The following is a 22,852-nucleotide window of genomic DNA, read 5'->3' on the forward strand; positions in this document are numbered from 1 at the left end:
TGTCTTTCCCTTGGATAACACTGATGGCGTTGAGAAGGGAGGCCGGTATGCATGGGCGACTACTGGTCTTCCATAAAACAACCTTGGCCAGACTTGTGCCTCAGAGGGTAACTCTCTAGGTGCAAACCCATGGTCACTCATGACCGAAGGGGGTCTTTACCCTTTTTATTATTATTATTATTATTCTATGTTTGACTTTTGCTTTATATTTGTACAAGTTGGCTCCAAGTCTCACCCAGAGACCTCAAGAGACAACAGGTTGGAAGTTCACGTTGTTGTTATGCCTAGTGTGCCATATATTTGGGGTTTTTTTTGGTATTGTACTAGTGAGTGTCTAATAAAAAAAATTGTTTGTTTTAAACCTTGAGATTACAAAGAAAATATTTTGCGTAGGATATGAGCAGTTCCCATGAGACACTATCTCATTATTATTATTATTATTATTATTATTATTATTATTATTATTATTATTATTATTATTATTATCATTATTATTAGTATTATTATTATTATTATTATTATTATTATTATTATTATTATCATTATTATTATTATTATTATTATTATTATTATTATTATTATTATCATTAGTATTATTATTATTATTATTATTATTAGTAGTATTATTAGTATTATTATTATTATTATTATTATTATTAATATTATTATTATTATTATTATCATTATTATTATTATTATTATCATTATTATTATTATTATCATTATTATTATTATTATTATCATTATTAGCATTATTATTATTATTATTATTATTATTATTATCATTATTATTATTATTATTATCATTATTATCATTATTATTATTATTATTATTATTATTATTATTATTATCATTATTATTATTATTAGTATTATTATTATTATTATTAATATCATTATTATTAATATTATTATTATTAGTATCATTATTATTATTATTATTATTATTATCATCATTATTATCATTATTATCATTATTATTATTATTATTATCATTATTATTATTATTATTATCATCATCATTATTATTATTATTATTATTATTATTATTATTATTATCATTATTATTAGTATTATTGTTATTATTATTATTATCATTATTATTATTATTATTATTATCATCATTATTATCATTATTATTATTATTATTATTATTATTATTATTATTATTATCATTATTATTATTAATATTATTATTATTATTATTATTATTATCATTATTATTATTATTATCATTATTTTTATTATTTTCACATGTATTGACTCCAACATCAACACGTTCCCATTTGCCTTATGCCATAAAGTGGTTCTTTGCTCTTATTGTTATACATTGCACATTTGGTTCATAAATATTTGTATTTACTTACATTCTGTAGATTACTCGTTGTTTCAACGGAATTTGCAGTGTGAAACATGTTCAGGGATGAAGTGCAAGGACCCAAAAGTGACAAACTGTACAGCCGATGAAGTAAACTGAAATTTTACTCTCTTCATTCCCGTTATAATATATCCACAGCGGAGGCGCAATGGCCCAGTGGTTAGGGCAGCGGACTCGCGGTCGTAGGATCGCGGTTTCGATTCCCAGACCGGACGTTGTGAGTGTTTATTGAGCGAAAACGCATAAAGCTCCACGAGGCTCCGGCAGGGGATGGTGGTGATCCCTGCTGTACTCTTTCACCACAACTTTCTCTCACTCTTACTTCCTGTTTCTGTTGTACCTGTATTTCAAAGGCCGGCCTTGTCACTCTCTGTGTCACGCTGAATATCCCCGAGAACTACGTTAAGGGTACACGTGTCTGTGGAGTGCTCAGCCACTTACACGTTAATTTCACGAGCAGGCTGTTCCGTTGATTCGGATCAACCGGAACCCTCGTCGTGATAACCGACGGAGTGCTTCCAATATATCCACAGCCGTCACCTAAAGCCAGTATGGCCAGGTAACTGGTATCATGCTTTTGCTTATTGGTTTGGTGGCCTATGTATTCGCAAGCAGATATAGACACCCTCTCGGTCTTCCTATTCTGGACTCGACAAAACAGCAAAGATTAGACATTTGAAGGAGAAAAGGGATGACCAACATTAGGCTGGTACTCATTTCCGGCTGAGTAGACTCGAGCAACGTGAAATGAAGGGCCTTGTTCAAGAACACAAGGCGCCACTCGGTCCAGAAATCGAACCCACGACCTTATGTATGGCCTCTTCTCTTTTCTTTCTCTGATAAAAATGACTCAGAGTGGGATGTATGGATATACGAGTCCAAAAGTCAACCTGAAAGCAAGGTCCGTTGTCCAACGACCTCCGATCTCCCTTTTTTACTCTTTTACTCTTTTACTTGTTTCAGTCATGTGACTGCAGCCATGCTAGAGCACCGCCTTTTAGTCGAGCAAATCGACCCCGGGACTTATTCTTTGTAAGCCCAGTACTTATTCTATCGGTTTCTTTTGCCGAACCGCTAAGTTACGGGGACGTAAACACACCAACATCGGTTGTCAAGCAATGCTAGGGTACAAACACACACACACATATACATATATATACATATATACGACAGGCTTCTTTCAGTTTCCGTCTACCAAATCCACTCACAAGGCATTGGTCGGCCCGGGGCTATAGCAGAAGACACTTACCCAAGATGCCACGCAGTGGGACTGAACCCGGAACCATGTGGTTTGTTAGCAAGCTACTTACCACACAGCCACTCGTATGACTTATGAGATATTTCTGTAGCTTAGAATTTTCGTTTGAATGATAGCTGTGTTATCCGGCAAAGCATTAAATTTCAAATTATGGTCAATCATCCTGGACATCAGGGGTACCAGATGCTCCTCAATTATGGTCTGAAAGCAGCACTTTCGTACAGCGAAGGTGATGTTCTGAGGTAAGTAGCTGTGTAGGCCACAACTGTGTCAGGTTTACTCGATTTTTCCTGACATCTGAAAGGTTTCTAAGGGACTCCTTGATCCCTACACGATAAATTTGGAACTGCATTTTATACACAAGGTGAGGCTGTATGAGAGTAACTCAAAGAAGGGGCTACAAAAAACATAGAAATCCTGCTTAGAAGATTCCAACTGTCAATAAATTTCCGAGTGGATATTCCTGATGTACCTCTGCAGACACGGAGCATCGGTAACCTGGCAGAATCGTTAGCACGTTGGGCGAAATGCTTAGCGGTATTTCGGCTGCCGTTACGTTGTGAGTTCAAATTCCGCCGAGGTCGACTTTGCCTTTCATCCTTTCCGGGTCGATAAATTAAGTACCAGTTACGCACTGGGGTCTATATAATCGACTTAATACCTATGTCTGTCCATGTTTGTCCCCTCTATGTTTAGCTCCTTGTGGGTAATAAAGAAATAGGTAACCTTAATTGTATCTTGAAAGAGTGTGTTAGGCTAGCAGATAAGGATAGTGTAGGATGTCCTTAGTTCAAAGTGGTCAACTACACAGACCATACATTTTATCTGCTCTGTAAACTTAAATCGGGTCCGTAGACAGGGATCCAGTTCCCCGACGTTGGATGTATCTTTACGAACTTGCAAAGATTACGGAGTTTAGACTAATTAATTTGTGAAGCAATAATTGAGATTAATTATCAGCTACAACCAGTTGTAGAGCATCCTTAAGAGGACGAAGAAGACGTTTAGGCGAAGTTCGAGAGCATTTAGAGAAGTGCTACTGATAGGAAGAAATAGAGAGGGAAACAGTGAGAAATACCTATTTCTTTATTACCCACAAGGGGCTAAATACGGAGGGGACAAACAAGAACAGACATAGGTATTAAGTCGATTACATCGACCCCAGTGCGTAACTGGTACTTAATTTATCGACCCCGAAAGGATGAAAGGCAAAGTCGACCTCGGCGGATTTCGACTTTGCCTTTCAACAATGAGAAATACCGGAGAAATAATTGTTAAAAGCATCGCGATCGAATTGCTGGTGGCAAATTTGACACTTGGCCATTTCTTCATTGAAAACGAAGTTGTCAGCAAAGGTACAAAAGCGGTCCGATGGGGTCCGATGGGGTCCGTGTGGAAGAAGAACAAAAAGAGAACAAGACAAAATATACTTGAAAGAATTGGTTTTGTTATCACGTTTTTTTGGGGGTTTTTTTGTGAGATATGAAAGATCGAAAGGTGTGTATATTAGTCAGGTCCTTGCAGATATGTGAACTTTCCAACAGAAATTCGCTGATGTGTTCGGGAGAGGCAATGAATCGGAGACTGTAATGGATTACATCGATGGACTATCGACAGGTGTGAGATATAGTGAGAAGCCGATTACAGCATTTGAACTCTCTTGCATGCTAAATATCACCTGTGTTGTTGTTGTTGTTGCTGTTGTTCGCAGTAGTAGTGGTAGTGGTAGTAAATGATTTTTGTATTTATTGCAACAGCCCGTATGTGAAAGTAAGCTATCCATAAATGATGGAACAGTGAAGTTTGAAAAATCCTGCAGCACCTACAGAGAATGTCTTGAAGCTATGAGAAACAATACCTTTACGTGCAACAAATGGACCAGCGACGTTTCGTGCGTTGTTTGTTGCACCGGAAACTTATGCAGCAAGAACGATCTCATTGGTGAGTGACGTCTATTTTCTGATATAATTTCACTTGATATATTAGACTTGAATTTCGGAGATCATCAGTTTTAACAAACACACACATGAGTCGAAACACACACACACACACACACACACACACACACACACACACACGTGTGTGCATGGTATGTGTGTACATGCATATATATATATATATATATATATATATATATATATATATATATAGGGTGAAATAGATACATATAGATATATCTCTTTATTCTTTACTCTTTTACTTGTTTCAATCATTTGACTGCACCTCCTTTAGTCGAGCAAATCGACTCCAGGACTTATTCTTTGTAAGCCCAGTACTTATTCTATCGGACTCTTTTGCCGAACCGCTAAGTGACGGGGACGTAAACACACCAGCATCGGTTGTCAAGCAATGCTAGGGGGACAAACACAGACACACAAATACACACATACATATATATATACATATACATATATACGACAGGCTTCTTTCAGTTTCTGTCTACCAAATCCACGCACAAGGCATTGGTCGGCCCGGGACTATAACAGAAGACACTTGCTCAAGATGCCACGCAGTGGGACTGAACCCGGAGCCATGTGGTTTGTTAGCAAGCTACTTACCACACAGTCCCTCCTGCGCCTTGTGTATATGTATATGTATATACGTATATGTATATGTGGATCAATCTATCTATCTATATATATATATATATATATATATGTATGTGTGTGTGTGTGTGTGTGTGTGTGTGTGTGTGTGTGTGTGTGTGTGTGTGTGTGTTGTGCATGTATATAAATTTATATAAAAATATAAAGAGAGGTTATGAGAGGTAATGGTGTCTATAAGACCCAAAGGTGTCAGGTAATGCTGAGTAAGTGCTATGGACAGACTATAGGTTCGGCGATTATGCGAATGAGGAGTCCAACGTAGGTCATATCTCAGCATGTGTATATAAAAAACATTTTCAGAATGAGATAAAAATCTAAGGCTGTGAAAGATTTCAGAACATTTATAAGTAGGACTTACAGCTGTTTCCGGGATATTTTATATATCCCTTCATCAGAGACGGTGTGAGAAAATGGTCAAGCAATAGTTATTTTAGATAAGATATGAAATAGAGAGTGAAGTAGAAGAATGGAAATAGACGTGAGATATGCAGGGATATTGTATCTGCAGTTCCATTATTTAGGCAGAACGGTATACATACAAAATTCCAGTACCTTGTGAGTAAGTTCCATTAATATTTAAAATATTAGTCTGTTTAACCCGTTTGTCTGTCCGTGTTTGTCCCCCTGTGTTTAACCCCTTGTGGGTAGTAAAGAAAAGGATATATAACAATCAGTATACAGAAATATTAAATTTCTAAATATCTCATAGAGATATGTACGGTGGTGGGGCGATATAATAGTTGTATACTGTCAATTTAACGTGACAGTAGGGAATTACACCACCGCTGTTTAGCCCTAGGAAGCATCGAACGCTTCCTGTCGGCTTCGACACATTTATGGTATCCTTATATATATTTACGAAGGGGAGACAAATACCCCCAACAGCTAGGCCTGCATCTAGAGACACGCATGTTTCAGGGTCTTTGCCCATCATCGGTCTAGAGTAGCAGAGGCCTGCTAGATGCAGATATCTGTCTCGACTTCGTAAATATATATATATAAATATATAAATATGTCGAAGCCGACAGGAAGCGTTCGATGCTTCGTAGGGCTAAACAGCGGCGGTGTAATCCCCTACTGTCACGTTAAATTGACAGTATACAACTATTATAATTAGTATACAACTGATATACAAATGAGTGGAGGCGCAATGGCCCAGTGGTTAGGGCAGCGGACTCGCGGTCATAGGATCGCGGTTTCGATTCCCCGACCGGGCGTTGTGAGTGTTTATTGAGCGAAAACACCTAAAGCTCCACGAGACTCCGGCAGGGGATGGTGGTGATCCCTGCTGTACTCTTTCACCACAACTTTCTCTCACTCTTACTTCCTGTTTCTGTTGTACCTGTATTTCAAAGGGCCAGCCTTGTCACTCTCTGTGTCACGCTGAATATCCCCGAGAACTACGTTAAGGGTACACGTGTCTGTGGAGTGCTCAGCCACTTGCACGTTAATTTCACGAGCAGGCTGTTCCGTTGATTCGGATCAACCGGAACCCTCATCGTCGTAACTGACGGAGTGCTTCCATCCATCCATTTCTAAATCTGCAACCCATTTCCATCCTTCATTTACAGCTCTCTCACTCATCTTTCCAACGATAAGTTTTATTGCTTGTGAATCTGTGTGTATGAGTGAGGGCCCATTTCTTAACCCCTTACCCGGCAGAAACCGACGGAGTGCTTCCACCACACGATATACAAATGAACACATTTAGCAATCTGTATGTTATATGAAGTCTGAGTTGTTAATTAACTTGCATTAAATGTTATGCGACATTTAATTTGCTTCTAATACTTCGTCTAAAAGCGACAGTAAATTTCATGTATAATTTTCCATTGCAGTAAACGCTGAGGGGGCGTTAACAAAACTCCTCAAAGTTCACAGAAATCGGTGTATTTCAAAGCAGAAGATATTGACTTGGCTGTAGACACTCATGAGAAATTGGTGCCATTGATACCGAACTTGCCCGCAAATATTATACTGAAGAATATACTTCCTAGTATTAACGATATAATAAAAACACAGGAAGAGCTTTTGGATAAAGCACAACAATCAAAGAGAACTGGACAAAGGTAAAATCTAAACTCATTTTTTGTCAGTGTAGTAGTAGTAGTAGTAGTAGTAGTAGTAGGAGGAGGAGGAGGAGGAGGAGGAGGAGGAAGAGAATGGGGAGGATGAGGAGCAGAAGAAGAAGAGGAAGAGGAAGAGGAAGAGGAAAAGAAGAAGAAGAAGAAGAAGAAGAAGAAGAAGACAAAGAAGAAGAAGAAGAAGAAGAATGGAAGAAGAAGAAGAATTGGAAGAAGAAGAAGAAGAGAGAAGAAGAAAAGAGAAGAAGAAGAAGAAGAAGAAGAAGAAGGAAGAAGAATTGGAAGAGAGAAGAAGAAGAAGAAGAAGAATGGAAGAAGAAGAAGAAGAGAAGAACAAGAAGAACAACAACAACAACAAGGCAATCATGAATGAGCTGGAGGAGGAAGAGGAAATGAATGAGGGGAAGGAGGAGGAGCAGGAGGAGGAGGAGGAAGAAGAAGAAGAAGAAGAAGAAGAAGAAGAAGAAGAGAAGAAGAAGAAGAAGAAGAAACAGTAGCATAGATTTATTAATCAATATAATTAGTGCAATTACACCTATATCTAATTACGTATTCGAAACACACTCTTAGTTGAGATTTCATTTCTTGGTTTTCTCACAGAATGCTGGACATTATAGAAGCAATCCCTGAAGAGATTCCACTGGAAGGGCAGCAACTCACAGCTTTAAATTCTAATCTTGGTATTGGTGCCATCAAAGTGGAGAAGGACACGTTCGATGGGGTTTCCTATGGTGTTTTGTATGGAAATAATGAAAACCAAGCAAAGGCAATGTTACAGTACTTTCTCATGATTTCTCCCTTATTAACCGTTTGTTCTAAACACCAATATCTTTAGCAGGAGTGGCTGTGTGGTAAGTAGCTTGTTTACCAACCACATGGTTCCGGGTTCAGTCCAACTGCGTGGCACCTTGGGCAAGTGTCTTCTACTATAGCCTCGGGCCGACCAAAGCCTTGTGAGTGGATTTAGTAGACGGAAACTGAAAGAAGCCCGTCGTATATGTATATATATATAACGGGGACATAAACACACCAGCATCGGTTGTCAAGTAATGCTAGGGGGACAAACACAGACACACAAACACACACACGCATAATATATATATATATATATATAATATATATAATATATATATATATATTCAAAAGGCGGTGCTCCAGCATGGCCGCAGTCAATGACTGAAACAAGTACAAAAAATATATATATATATATATATATAATATTAATTAGAGACAAAACCACTATTTTGCAAAACAAACAAGAAAGACTTAATCAATACATAAAATTTTAATAAAAAGTAAAAAAACCGCCGCTACAATTGTTTCATGTCCTGATCGACAATCTTCAGGTGGATTTCCAATCTAAAATCTCAATATTTTAAAATATAAGTATAAAAAATAATAACTTTAAAATAATTAAAGTATCAATGAAAAAATATAAATATATAATCTATATAACCTATATATCCATATATAATCAATATATAACTAAAATAAACCTATCAACAATTAAATATAATACAAATAAAATAAACTATATATACGCCCATACACATATAACTAATTATATATAACCATATCTAAATACATACACTAAATCACACACCTATATATATATCCCTATACATACACATGGCTATTTTATTTATTTATTTATCGTTGCCTAGACGTTTTTATGTGTATGTATAGGGATATATATATAGGTGTGTGATTTAGTGTATGTATTTAGATATGGTTATATATAATTAGTTATATGTGTATGGGTGTATATATAGTTTATTTTTATTTTGTATTATATTTAATTGTTGATAGGTTTATTTTAGTTTATATATTGATTATATATGGATTATATATAGGTTATATATAGATTATATATTTATATTTTTTCATTGATACTTTAATTATTTTAAAGTTATTATTTTTTATACTTATATTTTAAAATATTGATATTTTAGATTGGAAATCCACCTGAAGATTGTCGATCAGGACATGAAACAATTGTAGTGGCGGTTTTTTTACTTTTTATTAAAATTTTATGTATTGATTAAGTCTTTCCTTGTTTGTTTTGCAAAATAGTGGTTTTGTCTCTAATTAATATTATATAATATTTACTATAAAATTGGATTTAATCCTAAATCTGATTTTTTCCCTCTAAATTTGGATTTATTCCCTAATATTTATTATATATATATATAATATATACACACACGCATATATATATATATATATATATATATATATATATATATATATATATATATATATAATATATATATATATATATATATATATATATATATATATATATATATATATATATATATATATATATATATGCGTGTGTGTGTATTATATATATATATGCGTGTGTGTGTTTGTGTGTGTGTGTTTGTCCCCCTAGCATTACTTGACAACCGATGCCGGTGTGTTTATGTCCCCGTTACTAAGCGGTTCGGCAAAAGAGAGCGATAGAATAAGTACTGGGCTTACAAAGAATAAGTCCCGGGGTCGATTTGATCGATTAAAGGCGGTGCTCCAGCATGGCCACAGTCAAATGACTGAAACAAGTAAAAGAGTAAATCCCAAAGACAGTCTCTGAAGGTTGTTGGACTTCACATTGCTTCTCTCATGGGCAATTATATGTAGGATGTTCGCGAGTTGGAAGTCCCCAAAATCTTTTCATTTATACACCAATTAAAAGACACACTCAAAACATCGTATATTTAGAAGCTCTTGATAATCAAACTCTGATTGATTTCCGGATTTGTTTCAATACATTTCTTTACACTCACGTCATCTGATAGAATTTTTGTTAAATGTACTTATGAACAGGAGGGGTGTGCCCGCAGTCCGATTCTTCTCAAATTTATGCATTTTCAGGTTCAACCTCTTTCAAATAAGTACTGACAATTAATTGAAGGGGGTTGCAAAGATAAATAACCACCTGGTTTTATTAACAATTTTCACAGTGACATCATATGTAGTAGAGTATTTTATTTATCAATTTCATTTTATTTTATTTTCTTCCATCAGACACAGAACTTCATTTCATTACCAAAGAGTTTATTGAAACACCTGAAAACCGAAGAACGGGCTGCCGTTTCGAGGATTTCGTTTTTCTCCCTGAAGGATGATAAGCTATATAGGGTATGGAACCAAAATGGCAATTTATCTTTCTCCACCAGACTTAATGCTTGAATTCGTTGTTGATAGCAATACTAATAGAACACAGCTACAAATGCTATGTATATACACATATGCATGTATGCATGTATGTGTGTGTGGATGTATATAATTTATAATGTATATAGAAACTTAAAACCCCATATGTAAAAAAATAATGTAAAAAATAAAAGATTTTTACGAAAATCGACGATCATATATAAACTAATACACGTGGTCATTTGACGTAAAATATACCAGAACCGTAAGATTGCCAACTTTTCTATTGAATAGATTAGTTTTTATATGATGTCATCTTTTTACAGGTAATACAAAACTCCAATACCAAAGCAAACACTAAAATCAACAGTCACATTATTGCCGCAACGATTCCAAACATTCAAATAACCAACCTCGTGGATCCGGTTAATATCTCATTCGAACTAATAGATCAGGTAATAACTATACCTATCATAATAACTTGTTGCTGTTGTTAATATTTCATTTCAAATCCACATCTCACTCTTCTCGAAAGAAACACTGTAGTAGTAGTAGTAGCAGTAGTAGTAGTAGTAGTAGTAGTAGTAGTAGTAGCTGTTACCGTGTTGAGAGTTATAACTTTATGTTTATAATGTAAACGTTGTGTGATGATGGAGGCATTCTTTTTTCATTCCAAGCTTTAAGTTGTTTGTCTTGTATTTTCCTATCCACAACATAATGCTTTAATATCTTTCCGTATTGGCTTCATTCATTATGGCCGTGTAATTTAAGTGTGAATTACTTCGGGCTTTCATGTGGTGACCGTTGTTGCTCTTTATTTTCATGTTCTACCTGACCCAGTAAATCTATGAAACACATCCCAAACATGAATATCTTATCAACTTGTATATCGTTAATTGTTTCTAGAACTACACCATCTAATGTCTTCTTCTTCCACTTTTATGGTGAATGCTGTATATTATGAGAATATACATAGACTAGCAGTATCGTCCGGCGTTGCTAGGGTTTGTAAGGGAAATAACTATATAAGCATTTTTAGAGAGTTACTTCCCTTATATAACCCGAGCAAAAATCATTAAAAATGCGGAAAAATGATGGTAATTTTTTTTTAATCGTAGAGTCATCGTAGACGCGCGCTAATGCCCAGAAGGGCTCGATATGAATAACGACTATAAGATACCCGCTTTTGGTTAAACTGCACTGCAAAATGTGGGAGTAGTTAGGAATCTAAATCGGAGGAGACAGAGTCTCACACACACAACTTCAATTTTATATATAAAGATGTATAAATGAGGTAAAATGGTCAGAGAATTGCGGCTACTTTGTTGCCAGGCGGCAGGACAGCTCACTCCACTTTCAAGCTCCCGCTTGACTTAGCGAAGACTGAGACACCAACTTTTCATGAGGTAAAATGCCACATCCAATGATGTTGGATTCCCAATGCCAAAAGCAATCAAAACGGTGTTTGCTATGTTTTCACGTTTTGATAACGTAATTAACAAAGACGCATTACATGTATTTTAATTATAAGCTAATTTGATTAAATTATCAGAATGTTTTTTTTTTTTTTCAGAATGCCAACAACCCACAGTGTGTTTTTTGGGATGAATCTCCTGGACAGAATCCCAAATGGTCAACCAAAGGCTGTAATGTATCCAAGTATGAACCTGGAAAGAAAGTACTTTGTTCCTGTGACCATCTGACAAGTTTTGCCCTTTTGGTTAGTAAAATTATGACAACTTCTTAATTAACTGTAATTAGGCTGCTTGTGTCTATGCATTAATAATTTCAACACCTGCTTGATTTTGTATTGGTGGACATGTCGGTAAATGTGTGGGTCGTAGTTGTAGTTGTTATGGCTGTTGTTTATGAGTTTAAACTTAGGACGATGTCCTTTACGTGTCATCAACAAAATAGAGGAGAATTCTTTCAGCATTGATGTGAAAGGAATCGAGAGAGATGGTCACCTGTCCTGACAGTAAAAATCTGTTATGTTGAAACCACCTGAATGGTCGTCTAGTTGATAGAGATGTATTTAAGATATGATGACCCTCCGTAGCTCAATAAACATGTTGGCAGCTTAGATGTTAAACCCTTGGTCTTTCGTGTTTCTCTTATATGAACTCTCCTTATATTTATGCGATTTCTTCTACTGATGCTTTTTTATATCCATACTACACATGTATCCACCACTTGTTACTTATATAACACTTCTGCCGCCCACAAAATAACATATGCACCTATCTATGGCACATATTGTAGCTACATGATTTTTGAATTAATTCAAATTGCTAGTTCACTCCATACCAGTTTCCAATATCACCGACGCCACAAGAACCGAGATTAAATCGTCAGGTCACTGATATTGCGTCTATCTTTGTCAGTTTTTATCAGAAACATTACAGAATCAATTCACTTGTTGTCTTTATTAATGTTTTCATTTCTCTAATTCTTGTTACGAAAATGATTTCAATTTCCCATTTCTTCCTCTATCTAAATATTCATTTTTCACATATTCCATGTTATATATTGACCCAAAATTAGACGAACAACCTATCGAAAATGCTGTCATATCTATTTTGTCATCATTCATAATCTATAGTATCCATGGCCAAAACATATTTGAAGCGGACACGTCCTCTTACTTGTTAAAGGATGCTGCTTTATGTAAAGGAAACTGATCATACAACATCAAGGTCTGATAGTGGAAGAATGATCTTAATTTGCCTTGTGTTAAAGGAATGAGAAAGAAATGACATCGGTCTATCTCAGGTGAGATATGGTTTAAGTGAAGCAACCTCAGTTAGCTGGACTGATAAAATATACGAAGCCATCTTAATTGAATTTGAACTAAAAATCTATGAGTTGGTGGTACATCTCATACTTTTAGTTACACATCCCATATATACATAATGAATTCGGTGAAACTGTCTCTCATCCAACATACAATGTAAGACCACCCATTATTAATATTGTCATTAATGCAGCTTACACATACGCAACATTCTACATCAACACTTTATACACTCATAATTTATATAATTATTGACCGACATAGGAATGTGAATGGGAAAAGGAGTTAATACGTTGTTATTTGTTTCTGTTGCAGGATGTCTACCAGAAATCGGGGGAAACTAGTCACCTCTTATCTATGGCATCTTACATTGGCTGCGGAATATCATTAGCCTGTCTCATTCTTATATAATATTTTATGTTTGTTCCAAGTAAGAATTTCATTTTCTATTTTCTTCCATAAATTGTTTTAATACAGAGATGCAACAGCCATCATTTAGTGGGGTTCTCACAGATTGGTAAGGTCGATGTGGTTGATGTCTGCAGGAAAGGCCATTGATGTGGAAACACACTTACCTAAATACTCACGTACATACATAAGTATATACGTACATACTTATATACATGCATACATACATACATGCGTATAGGCACGCACACATGCATACGCATGTACACATATGCATACGCACATATATGTACATACACAAACATACATACAAACACACATACATACATACATACATACATACATACACACATACATATATACATACATATATACATACATACATACATATATATACATACATACATACACACATGCATATATACATACATATATACATATATACATACATACACACATACATACATACATACATACATACATACATACATACATACATACATACATACATACATACATACATACATACATGCATGATGGCCGTCCACTCGTGACCGAGGAAGGCCATTGCCCACCTTCAGGAACATTGTGCACTCTAGGACTAACTTATATTTTGCATTTACGGCTCCGTTGGTGGCTAATTAGCCCTGCTCTTGACAAGCACACACGACTGCAAAAATTGCAGACCAAGCTTTCCCCATTCACTATACGAGCCGTGCGCTTTCGCGCAGCTCGCCTAAGTTCTTCATGCTGGATACGTACTCTCTCAAAAGTGTCGATCCCCTCCTTAACCTGCTCCCTCCATCTGTGGCGATGACAGGCATTGTTCTCCCAGTCAGTGTCCTGCATATCAAAGGCCTTTAACGAGGACTTAACACAGTCCTTAAATCGCAGCCTTGGTTTCTGCCGGAGTCTCCTTCCATTCACAAGTTCTCCATAGAGCATCTGCTTAGGAATCCTTCTATCCTCCATTCTAATAAGGTGTCCAGTCCAATGCAACCGGTGCTTGTGTACCATCGCCTCAATACTCAAGATATCAGCTGTCCTCAGGATCTGTGTGTCTGGAATTTTTGAGGTCCAGCCAACATTGAGAATGTGTCTGAGACATCTCTGATGAAAACGTTCAAGGACCCTTACCTGACGTTTGTACAGAGTCCATGTCTCACATGAGTAGATAAGCACCGTCAGTACACAAGCACGGTACACAGCATATTTTGTTCTCCTTGAGATGCCATGTTGGGACCAGACACGAGACTGAAGAGACCGGAAGGAATTTGTTGCTCTCTGCAACCTGAAAGATATTTCCTCATCCAGGGAGCAAGAACGGCTGAGTGTGCTGCCCAGGTAGACACACTTGTCTACTACCTTCAGAATTGTTCCTTCAACCAAGATAGCTGGTTCTATATATGGATTTCCTGGTGCAGGCTGGAACATTACAACAGTCTTGTCCAGGCTAATGCTGAGTCCAAATGCCCTGCAAGAAGCAGAAATGCAATTCATGAGTATTTACATGTCATCCACTGTATGAGTGACTAAGTCACAGTCATCTGCATAAAGGAGGTCACGAATAATAGACTGGGAAACCTTTGAATTGGCAGCAAATCGGCGAAGATTAAAGAGGCGGCCAGAAGATCGATATCTGACATATATTCCCATAGAGCTAACCTTAGCAAAAGCAATATTTGCCAGAACCTTGCCAGCAGCTGATAGTAGAGCAATACCTCTGTAGTTACCACACATTGTTCTGGCTCCTTTTCCTTTATATAGAGGAAGAATAATTGCATCCTTCCAGTCCTTAGGTATTGCACCATCCCTCCAGACTGCACTAATAAGTTCATGAAGGGACTGTGTGATGCAATTACCACCAAATCGCAAGACCTCAGCACAAATTCCATCCTTTCCAGGTGCTCTACCAAGATTCAATTTACTTATTGATGTCATTACTTCATGTATTGATGGCGATGAGTGTAAGGAGTCAATGATAGGTCTTTGTTTCATAGTTTCAATCACTGTTTCATCCACAACTGACTCATGGTTTAGGAGTTCAGAGAAGTGTTCGATCCAGCGACCTGTGATTTCTGTTGATTTAGTAAACAGAGTGAAAGACTCCTTGGAAAGCAAAGGAGCTGATGTGGAGCTCTTAGGTCCATAAGCTCGCTTCATAAGATGGTAAAGCTTCTTGCTGTCATTTGCATCATCAGCAGCCTGAACATCACGAGCAAGATCCTCCCACCAAGTGTTCTGCATCTTCCTGAGAGATCGCTGCAGTAGTGATTTTACACTGTTATAGTGGGCAAGTGCTAGACTTCGCTGCACAGTAGACAGTTCTCTGTGCAACAACACACTGTGGGCATGGCGCTTCACCACTAATAGTCGTTGAATTTCAGCATCATTCTCATCAAACCAGACTCTGTGTCTGGCAGTAACATACCCCAGTGTTTCGGCTGCACATTGAACAACCTGGTCTCGAAAATCTTCCCATCCTGCAGCAGTTTCAATGCTGGACAAGCGCGTCTGAAGCTCTTTCCTAACCACAACATCATATACCTTGTGGACATTTAGACGGCGAGGAATGCTGACTGGTCCTCTTCTCTCTTTCCCTCTAATCACCATTCGGAACTTTGCTCGCACCAGACTGTGGTCCGTCCAGCATTCTGATCCATGCAAGGACTTGACATTACAAATGTCATAAATGTCACGCTTGCGGATGATGACGTAATCCAGCAAGTGCCAAACTTTGGACCTTGGATGCATCCATGTTGTTGTGTGATCACCTTTGTGCACAAAATGAGTACTTGCAATGTAAAGTCCGTGTTCTTCGCAAAGCTCCAGTAGCATAAGACCATTGCTATTCATTTTTCCTACACCAAAATGTCCTAGAGAGTTCCATGTTTGCCAGTCTGTTCCTACTCTGGCATTAAAATCCCCCAGTAGAATGATTTTATCAGAATTGGGGATTTTTCTAAGTATGGCTCTCAGCTGGCTATAAAAGATTATTTTATCTTCATCACAGCTAGTCAAAGTAGGTGCATAGGCACTTATTAGAGTAGCAAACCGCTTACCTTTCAAGTGCAACCGTAGGGTCATTATACGTTCATTTATAGGAACAGGGAGCTCTTCCAACTTCTTCAGGATATCAGATCGGACTGCAAAACCAACACCAGCCTCTCTGCGCTCCTCCTTCTGCCTTCCTTTCCAAAAAAAGGTGTATCCGCCTCCTACTTCCTCAAGCTGACCATCACCTTCTATACGAGTCTCTGAGAGTGCAGCTATATCAATTTTATAATGGTTCAGCTCACGAGCAACAAGTGCAGTGCGTCTTTCTGGCCTGCAGTCATTCTTGTTGTCCAACAGAGTACGCACATTCCAACATGAAATGTTTAAGTTCCGTCCAGATTTTATAGATAAAAGACTCTTTGTTTTTCGAGCGCAGAGTGGACATCCGTCAGTCGCGCTAAACTGACCAGATATGGAAAGACAGGCAATTTTTGGTTCACCTTCTCTAGAATCTCCCCGGTCTCCGGGTGAGCAGTGCCCTCTCCAAATGGAGCTGCTCAGACACCCATGCAGCAACCGAATCCTACCGCTGTCTTGGGCGAAAAAGAGACGACTTTATATCTAGCATGGGCCGCCTAAGTGCAGGTCGCTGACTACATGCTTCCAACCCGTCAGGTCTGCATGCTTCACCACCTTCCCATCGCCGCAGGACTTCCGAATAAAATAAATATATATATATACTAAAAATGAAGAAAATATATACTAAAAAAGGATAGATATATATAGGAAAAAAAAAGGTCGGCAATGCCTGTGCAGAGTTTTAGGTCCAATAAGGCTTGCACAACAACTCATAGACCCTCTCCACTCTATTGACATTATCCAGAGACAAGCCGGAGCAAGATGTCTGGTGCCAATATGTGTCGCAGGCTCAGGGATGTGGGAGCGCCGTGATCTTTAGCACAAACCAAAGATCCCCAAAATGTTCAATGCCATTCCCTGCATATCTGGTTTTATATCAGAGTGACCTTCTCCTAGAGACGTGCTTTAACAAAAGCTGAGGGGCGCCTCACTCCCAGTGGTCTTTCGGCACGCCGGACACCACCCCGGAATTTCTACGTACCCGTGCTAACATTTATTGGATGGCCGTTGACTCTCAAGAGGTCCTCCGCCCTTTGACGGGTTTTGTTTTTCATCCCGCAGGGTGTCCAATAAACACCCTCCTCACCAAGCAAGCTTGGTGGGGTTGCCAGTTTGGTCGCCGACGACCCGACCATGCAACAGATTGTACTGGGTTACATGTTACCAGTAGCACTCGAAGGTGACCTGACATACATACATATGTACATACATACATACATACATACATACATACATACATACATACATACATACATACATACATATACACGCACATACATACGTACATATATACATACATACACACATACATACATACATATATACATACATATATACATACATACATATATACATACATATATACATATATACATACATACATACATACATATACACGCACATACATACGTACATACATACATACATACATACATACATACATACATGCATGCATGCATATATACATGGATGCATATACACGCACATACATACATAGATACATACATACATATATACATACGTACATATATACATATATACATACATACATATATACATATATACATAGATACATACATATATACATGCATACATATATACATACATACATACATACATACATACATACATACATACATACATACATACATATATACATACATACATACATACATATACACGCACATACATACGTACATACATACATACATACATACATACATACATGCATGCATGCATATATACATGGATGCATATACACGCACATACATACATAGATACATACATACATATATACATACGTACATATATACATATATACATACATACATATATACATATATACATAGATACATACATATATACATGCATACATACATACATACATACATACATACATACATACATACATACATACATACATACATACATATATACATACATACATACATACATATACACGCACATACATACGTACATATATACATACATACATACATGCATGCACACATACATATATACATATACACGCACAAAACCACTAGTAGGCAAATCAAACAATGAAAAACTAAACCAAAACATAAAACTAAACATAATTAATATATTGTACAAAATATATAAAATATAAAATTTAAAACTTAAATTATTTAAATTTAAAATTTTTAATTTATATTTATAAATATTTATATTTTTTAAATATTTTTAAAATTTTGAATTAATAAATTTTTAAATTATTATTATTTTTTAAAAGAGAATATATATAACTGTCAAAAAGTATTATATATATATACATAATTAGTCTATCTGTTTTCTATGCATTCTACTATCATCTCCTGTTACTTGATTACAGGGAATTATAATTATAACCATCGACACCTACTGTATGATTGCAAGAGATAATGCACTTGGTGTTTTATATCTCATCCCGGTTACGATACGCTTCTTTTACATCACATCCACACAAATTCAATGTATATAAATTTAACATAGGCGCAGGAGTGGCTGCGTGGTAAGTAGCTTGCTTACCAACCACATGGTTCCGGGTTCAGTCCCTTGGGAAAGTGTCTTCTACTATAGCCTCGGGCCGACCAAAGCCTTGTGAGTGGATTTGGTAGACGGAAACTGAAAGAAGCCTGTCGTATATATGAGTATATATATATATATAAGTTCAGCAACAATTTAGATTCAAATGAATATGGTACTTAATTTAGATGCACCAGAATTTTGTATGGTGTTATCCATAAAAAATTTGCGGGGTGATTATAATAAAAAATAAGCAACAAGAATGACTCCGGTAATTTGGTACAATTGTTTCGCACTACAACATTTTATTAAAAGTTTTATTAGTTTTTTTGAATATAAATTGTGTATGATTCTTCTGTAATTCATATGTTTAACGTATGGGGAAATAACAGATGACAATTGGGGTTATATATGAAACGTAAGGGCTTGGGTTATTTTACTTTACTCTTTTACTTGTTTCAGTCATTTGACTGCGGCCATGCTGGAGCACCGCCTTTAGTCGAGCAAATCGACCACAGAACTTATTCTTTTGTAAGCCCAGTACTTATTCTATCGGTCTCTTTTTGCCGAACCGCTAAGTGACGGGGACGTAAATACACCAGCCTCGGTTGTCAAGCAATGCTAGGGAGACAAACACAGACAAACAAACACACACACGCATATGTATATATATGTATATACATACGACGGGCTTCTTTCAGTTTCCGTCTACCAAATCTACTCACAAGGCTTTGGTCGGCCCCTAGGCTACAGTAGAAGACACTTGCCCAAGGTGCCACGCAGTGGGACTGAACCCGGAACCATGTGGTTGGTAAACAAGCTACTTACAACACAGCCACATTTTACTTTATTTTATACAAGTTTTTCTCGTTGTGTTTCCAGGTTCAAATTCTGGTAATAAAACAGATGTTGGAACAGCAGAGACGAGAACATAATCAAGAATATAAAAAATTAATGTCTTTGAGAATCTTCTTTTCTTCTTATATTACATTAAACATGCTTGCATAAAAGAGAACTTCATTTTTATCTATCAATACAACACTACGAAACTTAGACACTTTATAAATCGCAATGTACTTTAAACCTTCTTATTTTCTGTAACTCACAAAATCTAACATCATATGGTTTGATTTGTAATTCTATAGATATTTTCTAACTGCCAATTTTCACTACTAATTTTCAATATAATCTTTAACTTTTATTAACGAAGAAATAAATGTGGTTTCTTAATACAATATGTTTTGTTTTTATTTGAAACATCTTTATATTCTGCCCTAGGTTCAAGGCGGCGAGCTGGCAGAACCGTTAGCACGCCGAGCGAAATGCGTATCCGTATTTCGTCTGCCACTAGGTTCTGAGTTCAAATTCAGCCGAGGTCGGCTTTACCTTTCATTCTTTTGCGGTCGATTAAATAAGTACCAGCTACGCACTGGTGTCGATATAATCGACTTAATCCGTTTCTCTATCCTTGTTTGTCCTCTCTGTGCTTAGCCCCTTGTGAGTAGTAAAGAAATAGGTATTTCGTCTGCCTTTACGTTCTGAGTTCAAATTCCGCCGAGAGAGAGCTGAAGTTGTCTGTGTATGACAGGTTCGGTAGCCTTCAACTAACACTATCTCCTCCAAGACCCTTGTGGTGCAAGTTGACCAAAATTGAGAGTATGGTAGAAGAAGGCTTGCTCTTCCTTCCGTAGGAGAAATAATTCAGATTGAACCATGTTAACACCAAAAAGGTGCTTTTTTTTTCTATGAAAATCCCTATTTTTACGATTTTTTTGACTGCTGTGTCGTCATTTTTCGGTGTATTTCAACCAGAAAAATGTTCACTTAAAGAGAATAACAAGCTACATAATGCAAAATTTTTACTTCTCAAAAATTCCAATTCTAAAGGGTCGAAGCAAACCCGAGCAACGCCGGGCTATACTGCTAGTATATATATATATATATATATATATATATTATATATATATATATATATATATATATATATATAGAGAGAGAGAGAGAGAGAGAGAGAGAGAGAGAGAGAGAGAGCTAATGTCGTCTGGGTATGGCAGGGTTGGTAGCCTTCAACTAACACTATCTCCTCCAAGACCCTGGGCGCAAGTTGACCAAAATTGAGAGTATGATAGAAGAAGGCTTGCTCTTCCTTCCGTAGAAGAAAAAATTCAAATTGGACCATGTTAACACTAAAAATTATTTACACCAAAAAGGTGATTTTTTTTCTCTGAAAATCCCTATCTTTTACGATTTTTTTTAATGCTGTGTCGTCATTTTTCGGTGTATTTCAACCATAAAAATATTCACTTAAAGAGAATAACAAGCTGCATAATGCAAATTTTTACTTTTCAAAAATTCCAATTCTAAAGGGTCGAAACAAGCCCGAGCAACGCCGGGCTACACTGCTAGTATATATATATATATATATATATGTATATATATATTATATATATATATATAGAGAGAGAGAGAGAGAGAGAGAGAGAGAGAGAGAGCTAATGTTGTCTGGGTATGGCAGGTTTGGTAGCTTTCAACTAACACTATCTCCTCCAATACCCTGTGGCGCAAGTTGACAAAAATTGAGATTATGATAGAAGAAGGCTTGCTCTTCCTTCCGTAGAAAACAAAATTCAAATTGAACCATGTTAACACCAAAAATTATTTACACCAGAAAGGTGCTTTTTTTTCTATGAAAATCCCTATTTTTCACGATTTTTTGACTGCTCCGTTGCCATTTTTTGGTGTATTTCAACCAGAAAAATGTTCACTTAAAGAGAATAACATGCTACATAATGCAAATTTTTTACTTTTCAAAAATTCCAATTCTAAAGGGTCGAAACAAACCCGAGCAACGCCGGGCTACACTGCTAGTATATATATATATATATATATATATATATATATAGAGAGAGAGAGAGAGAGAGAGAGAGAGAGAGAGAGGAATGAGAGAGCTAATGTTGTCTGGGTATGGAAGGTTTGGTAGCTTTCAACTAACACTATCTCCTCCAATACCCTGTGGCGCAAGTTGACAAAAATTGAGATTATGATAGAAGAAGGCTTGCTCTTCCTTCCGTAGAAAACAAAATTCAAATTGAACCATGTTAACACCAAAAATTATTTACACCAAAAAGGTGCTTTTTTTTCTATGAAAATCCCTATTTTTTACGATTTTTTGACTGCTCTGTTGCCATTTTTTGGTGTATTTCAACCAGAAAAATGTTCACTTAAAGAGAATAACAAGCTACATAATGCAAATTTTTTACTTTTCAAAAATTCCAATTCTAAAGGGTCGAAAAATTCAAATCGGACCATCTTAACACCAAAAATTATTTACATCAAAAAGGTGCTTTTTTTTCTATGAAAATCCCTATTTTTTACGATTTTCTTTTATTGCTGTGTCGTCATTTTTCAGTGTATTTCAACCAGAAAAATGTTCACTTAAAGAGAATAACAAGCTACATAATGCAAAATTTTTACTTCTCAAAAATTCCAATTCTAAAGGGTCGAAAC

General features: G+C 36.4%; 2 protein-coding genes across 8 annotated transcripts in view; both read left to right on the top strand.

Annotated features, from left to right (window-relative positions):
* Positions 1–7,311, top strand: part of LOC115225305 (slit homolog 1 protein) — a 514,782-nt gene extending 507,471 nt beyond the window's left edge. For all 7 annotated transcript variants that reach the window (XM_036513966.1, XM_036513964.1, XM_036513965.1 and 4 more), the window contains 3 exons: positions 1,377–1,468; positions 4,394–4,577; positions 7,081–7,311. In XM_036513966.1, coding sequence (XP_036369859.1) covers positions 1,377–1,468; positions 4,394–4,577; positions 7,081–7,166 — 362 coding nt within the window. In that variant the 3' untranslated portion in view covers positions 7,167–7,311. The remainder of the gene's footprint in view (positions 1–1,376; positions 1,469–4,393; positions 4,578–7,080) is intronic.
* LOC115225268 (adhesion G-protein coupled receptor G6-like) overlaps positions 1–20,580 on the top strand; it is a 1,160,637-nt gene extending 1,140,057 nt beyond the window's left edge. Inside the window, exon 29 of the mRNA XM_036513960.1 lies at positions 20,228–20,580. Coding sequence (XP_036369853.1) covers positions 20,228–20,280 — 53 coding nt within the window. The 3' untranslated portion in view covers positions 20,281–20,580. The remainder of the gene's footprint in view (positions 1–20,227) is intronic.
* Positions 20,581–22,852: the final 2,272 nt, after the last annotated feature.

Source organism: Octopus sinensis, linkage group LG27 (assembly GCF_006345805.1).
Source record: "Octopus sinensis linkage group LG27, ASM634580v1, whole genome shotgun sequence".
Lineage (NCBI taxonomy): Eukaryota > Metazoa > Mollusca > Cephalopoda > Octopoda > Octopodidae > Octopus > Octopus sinensis.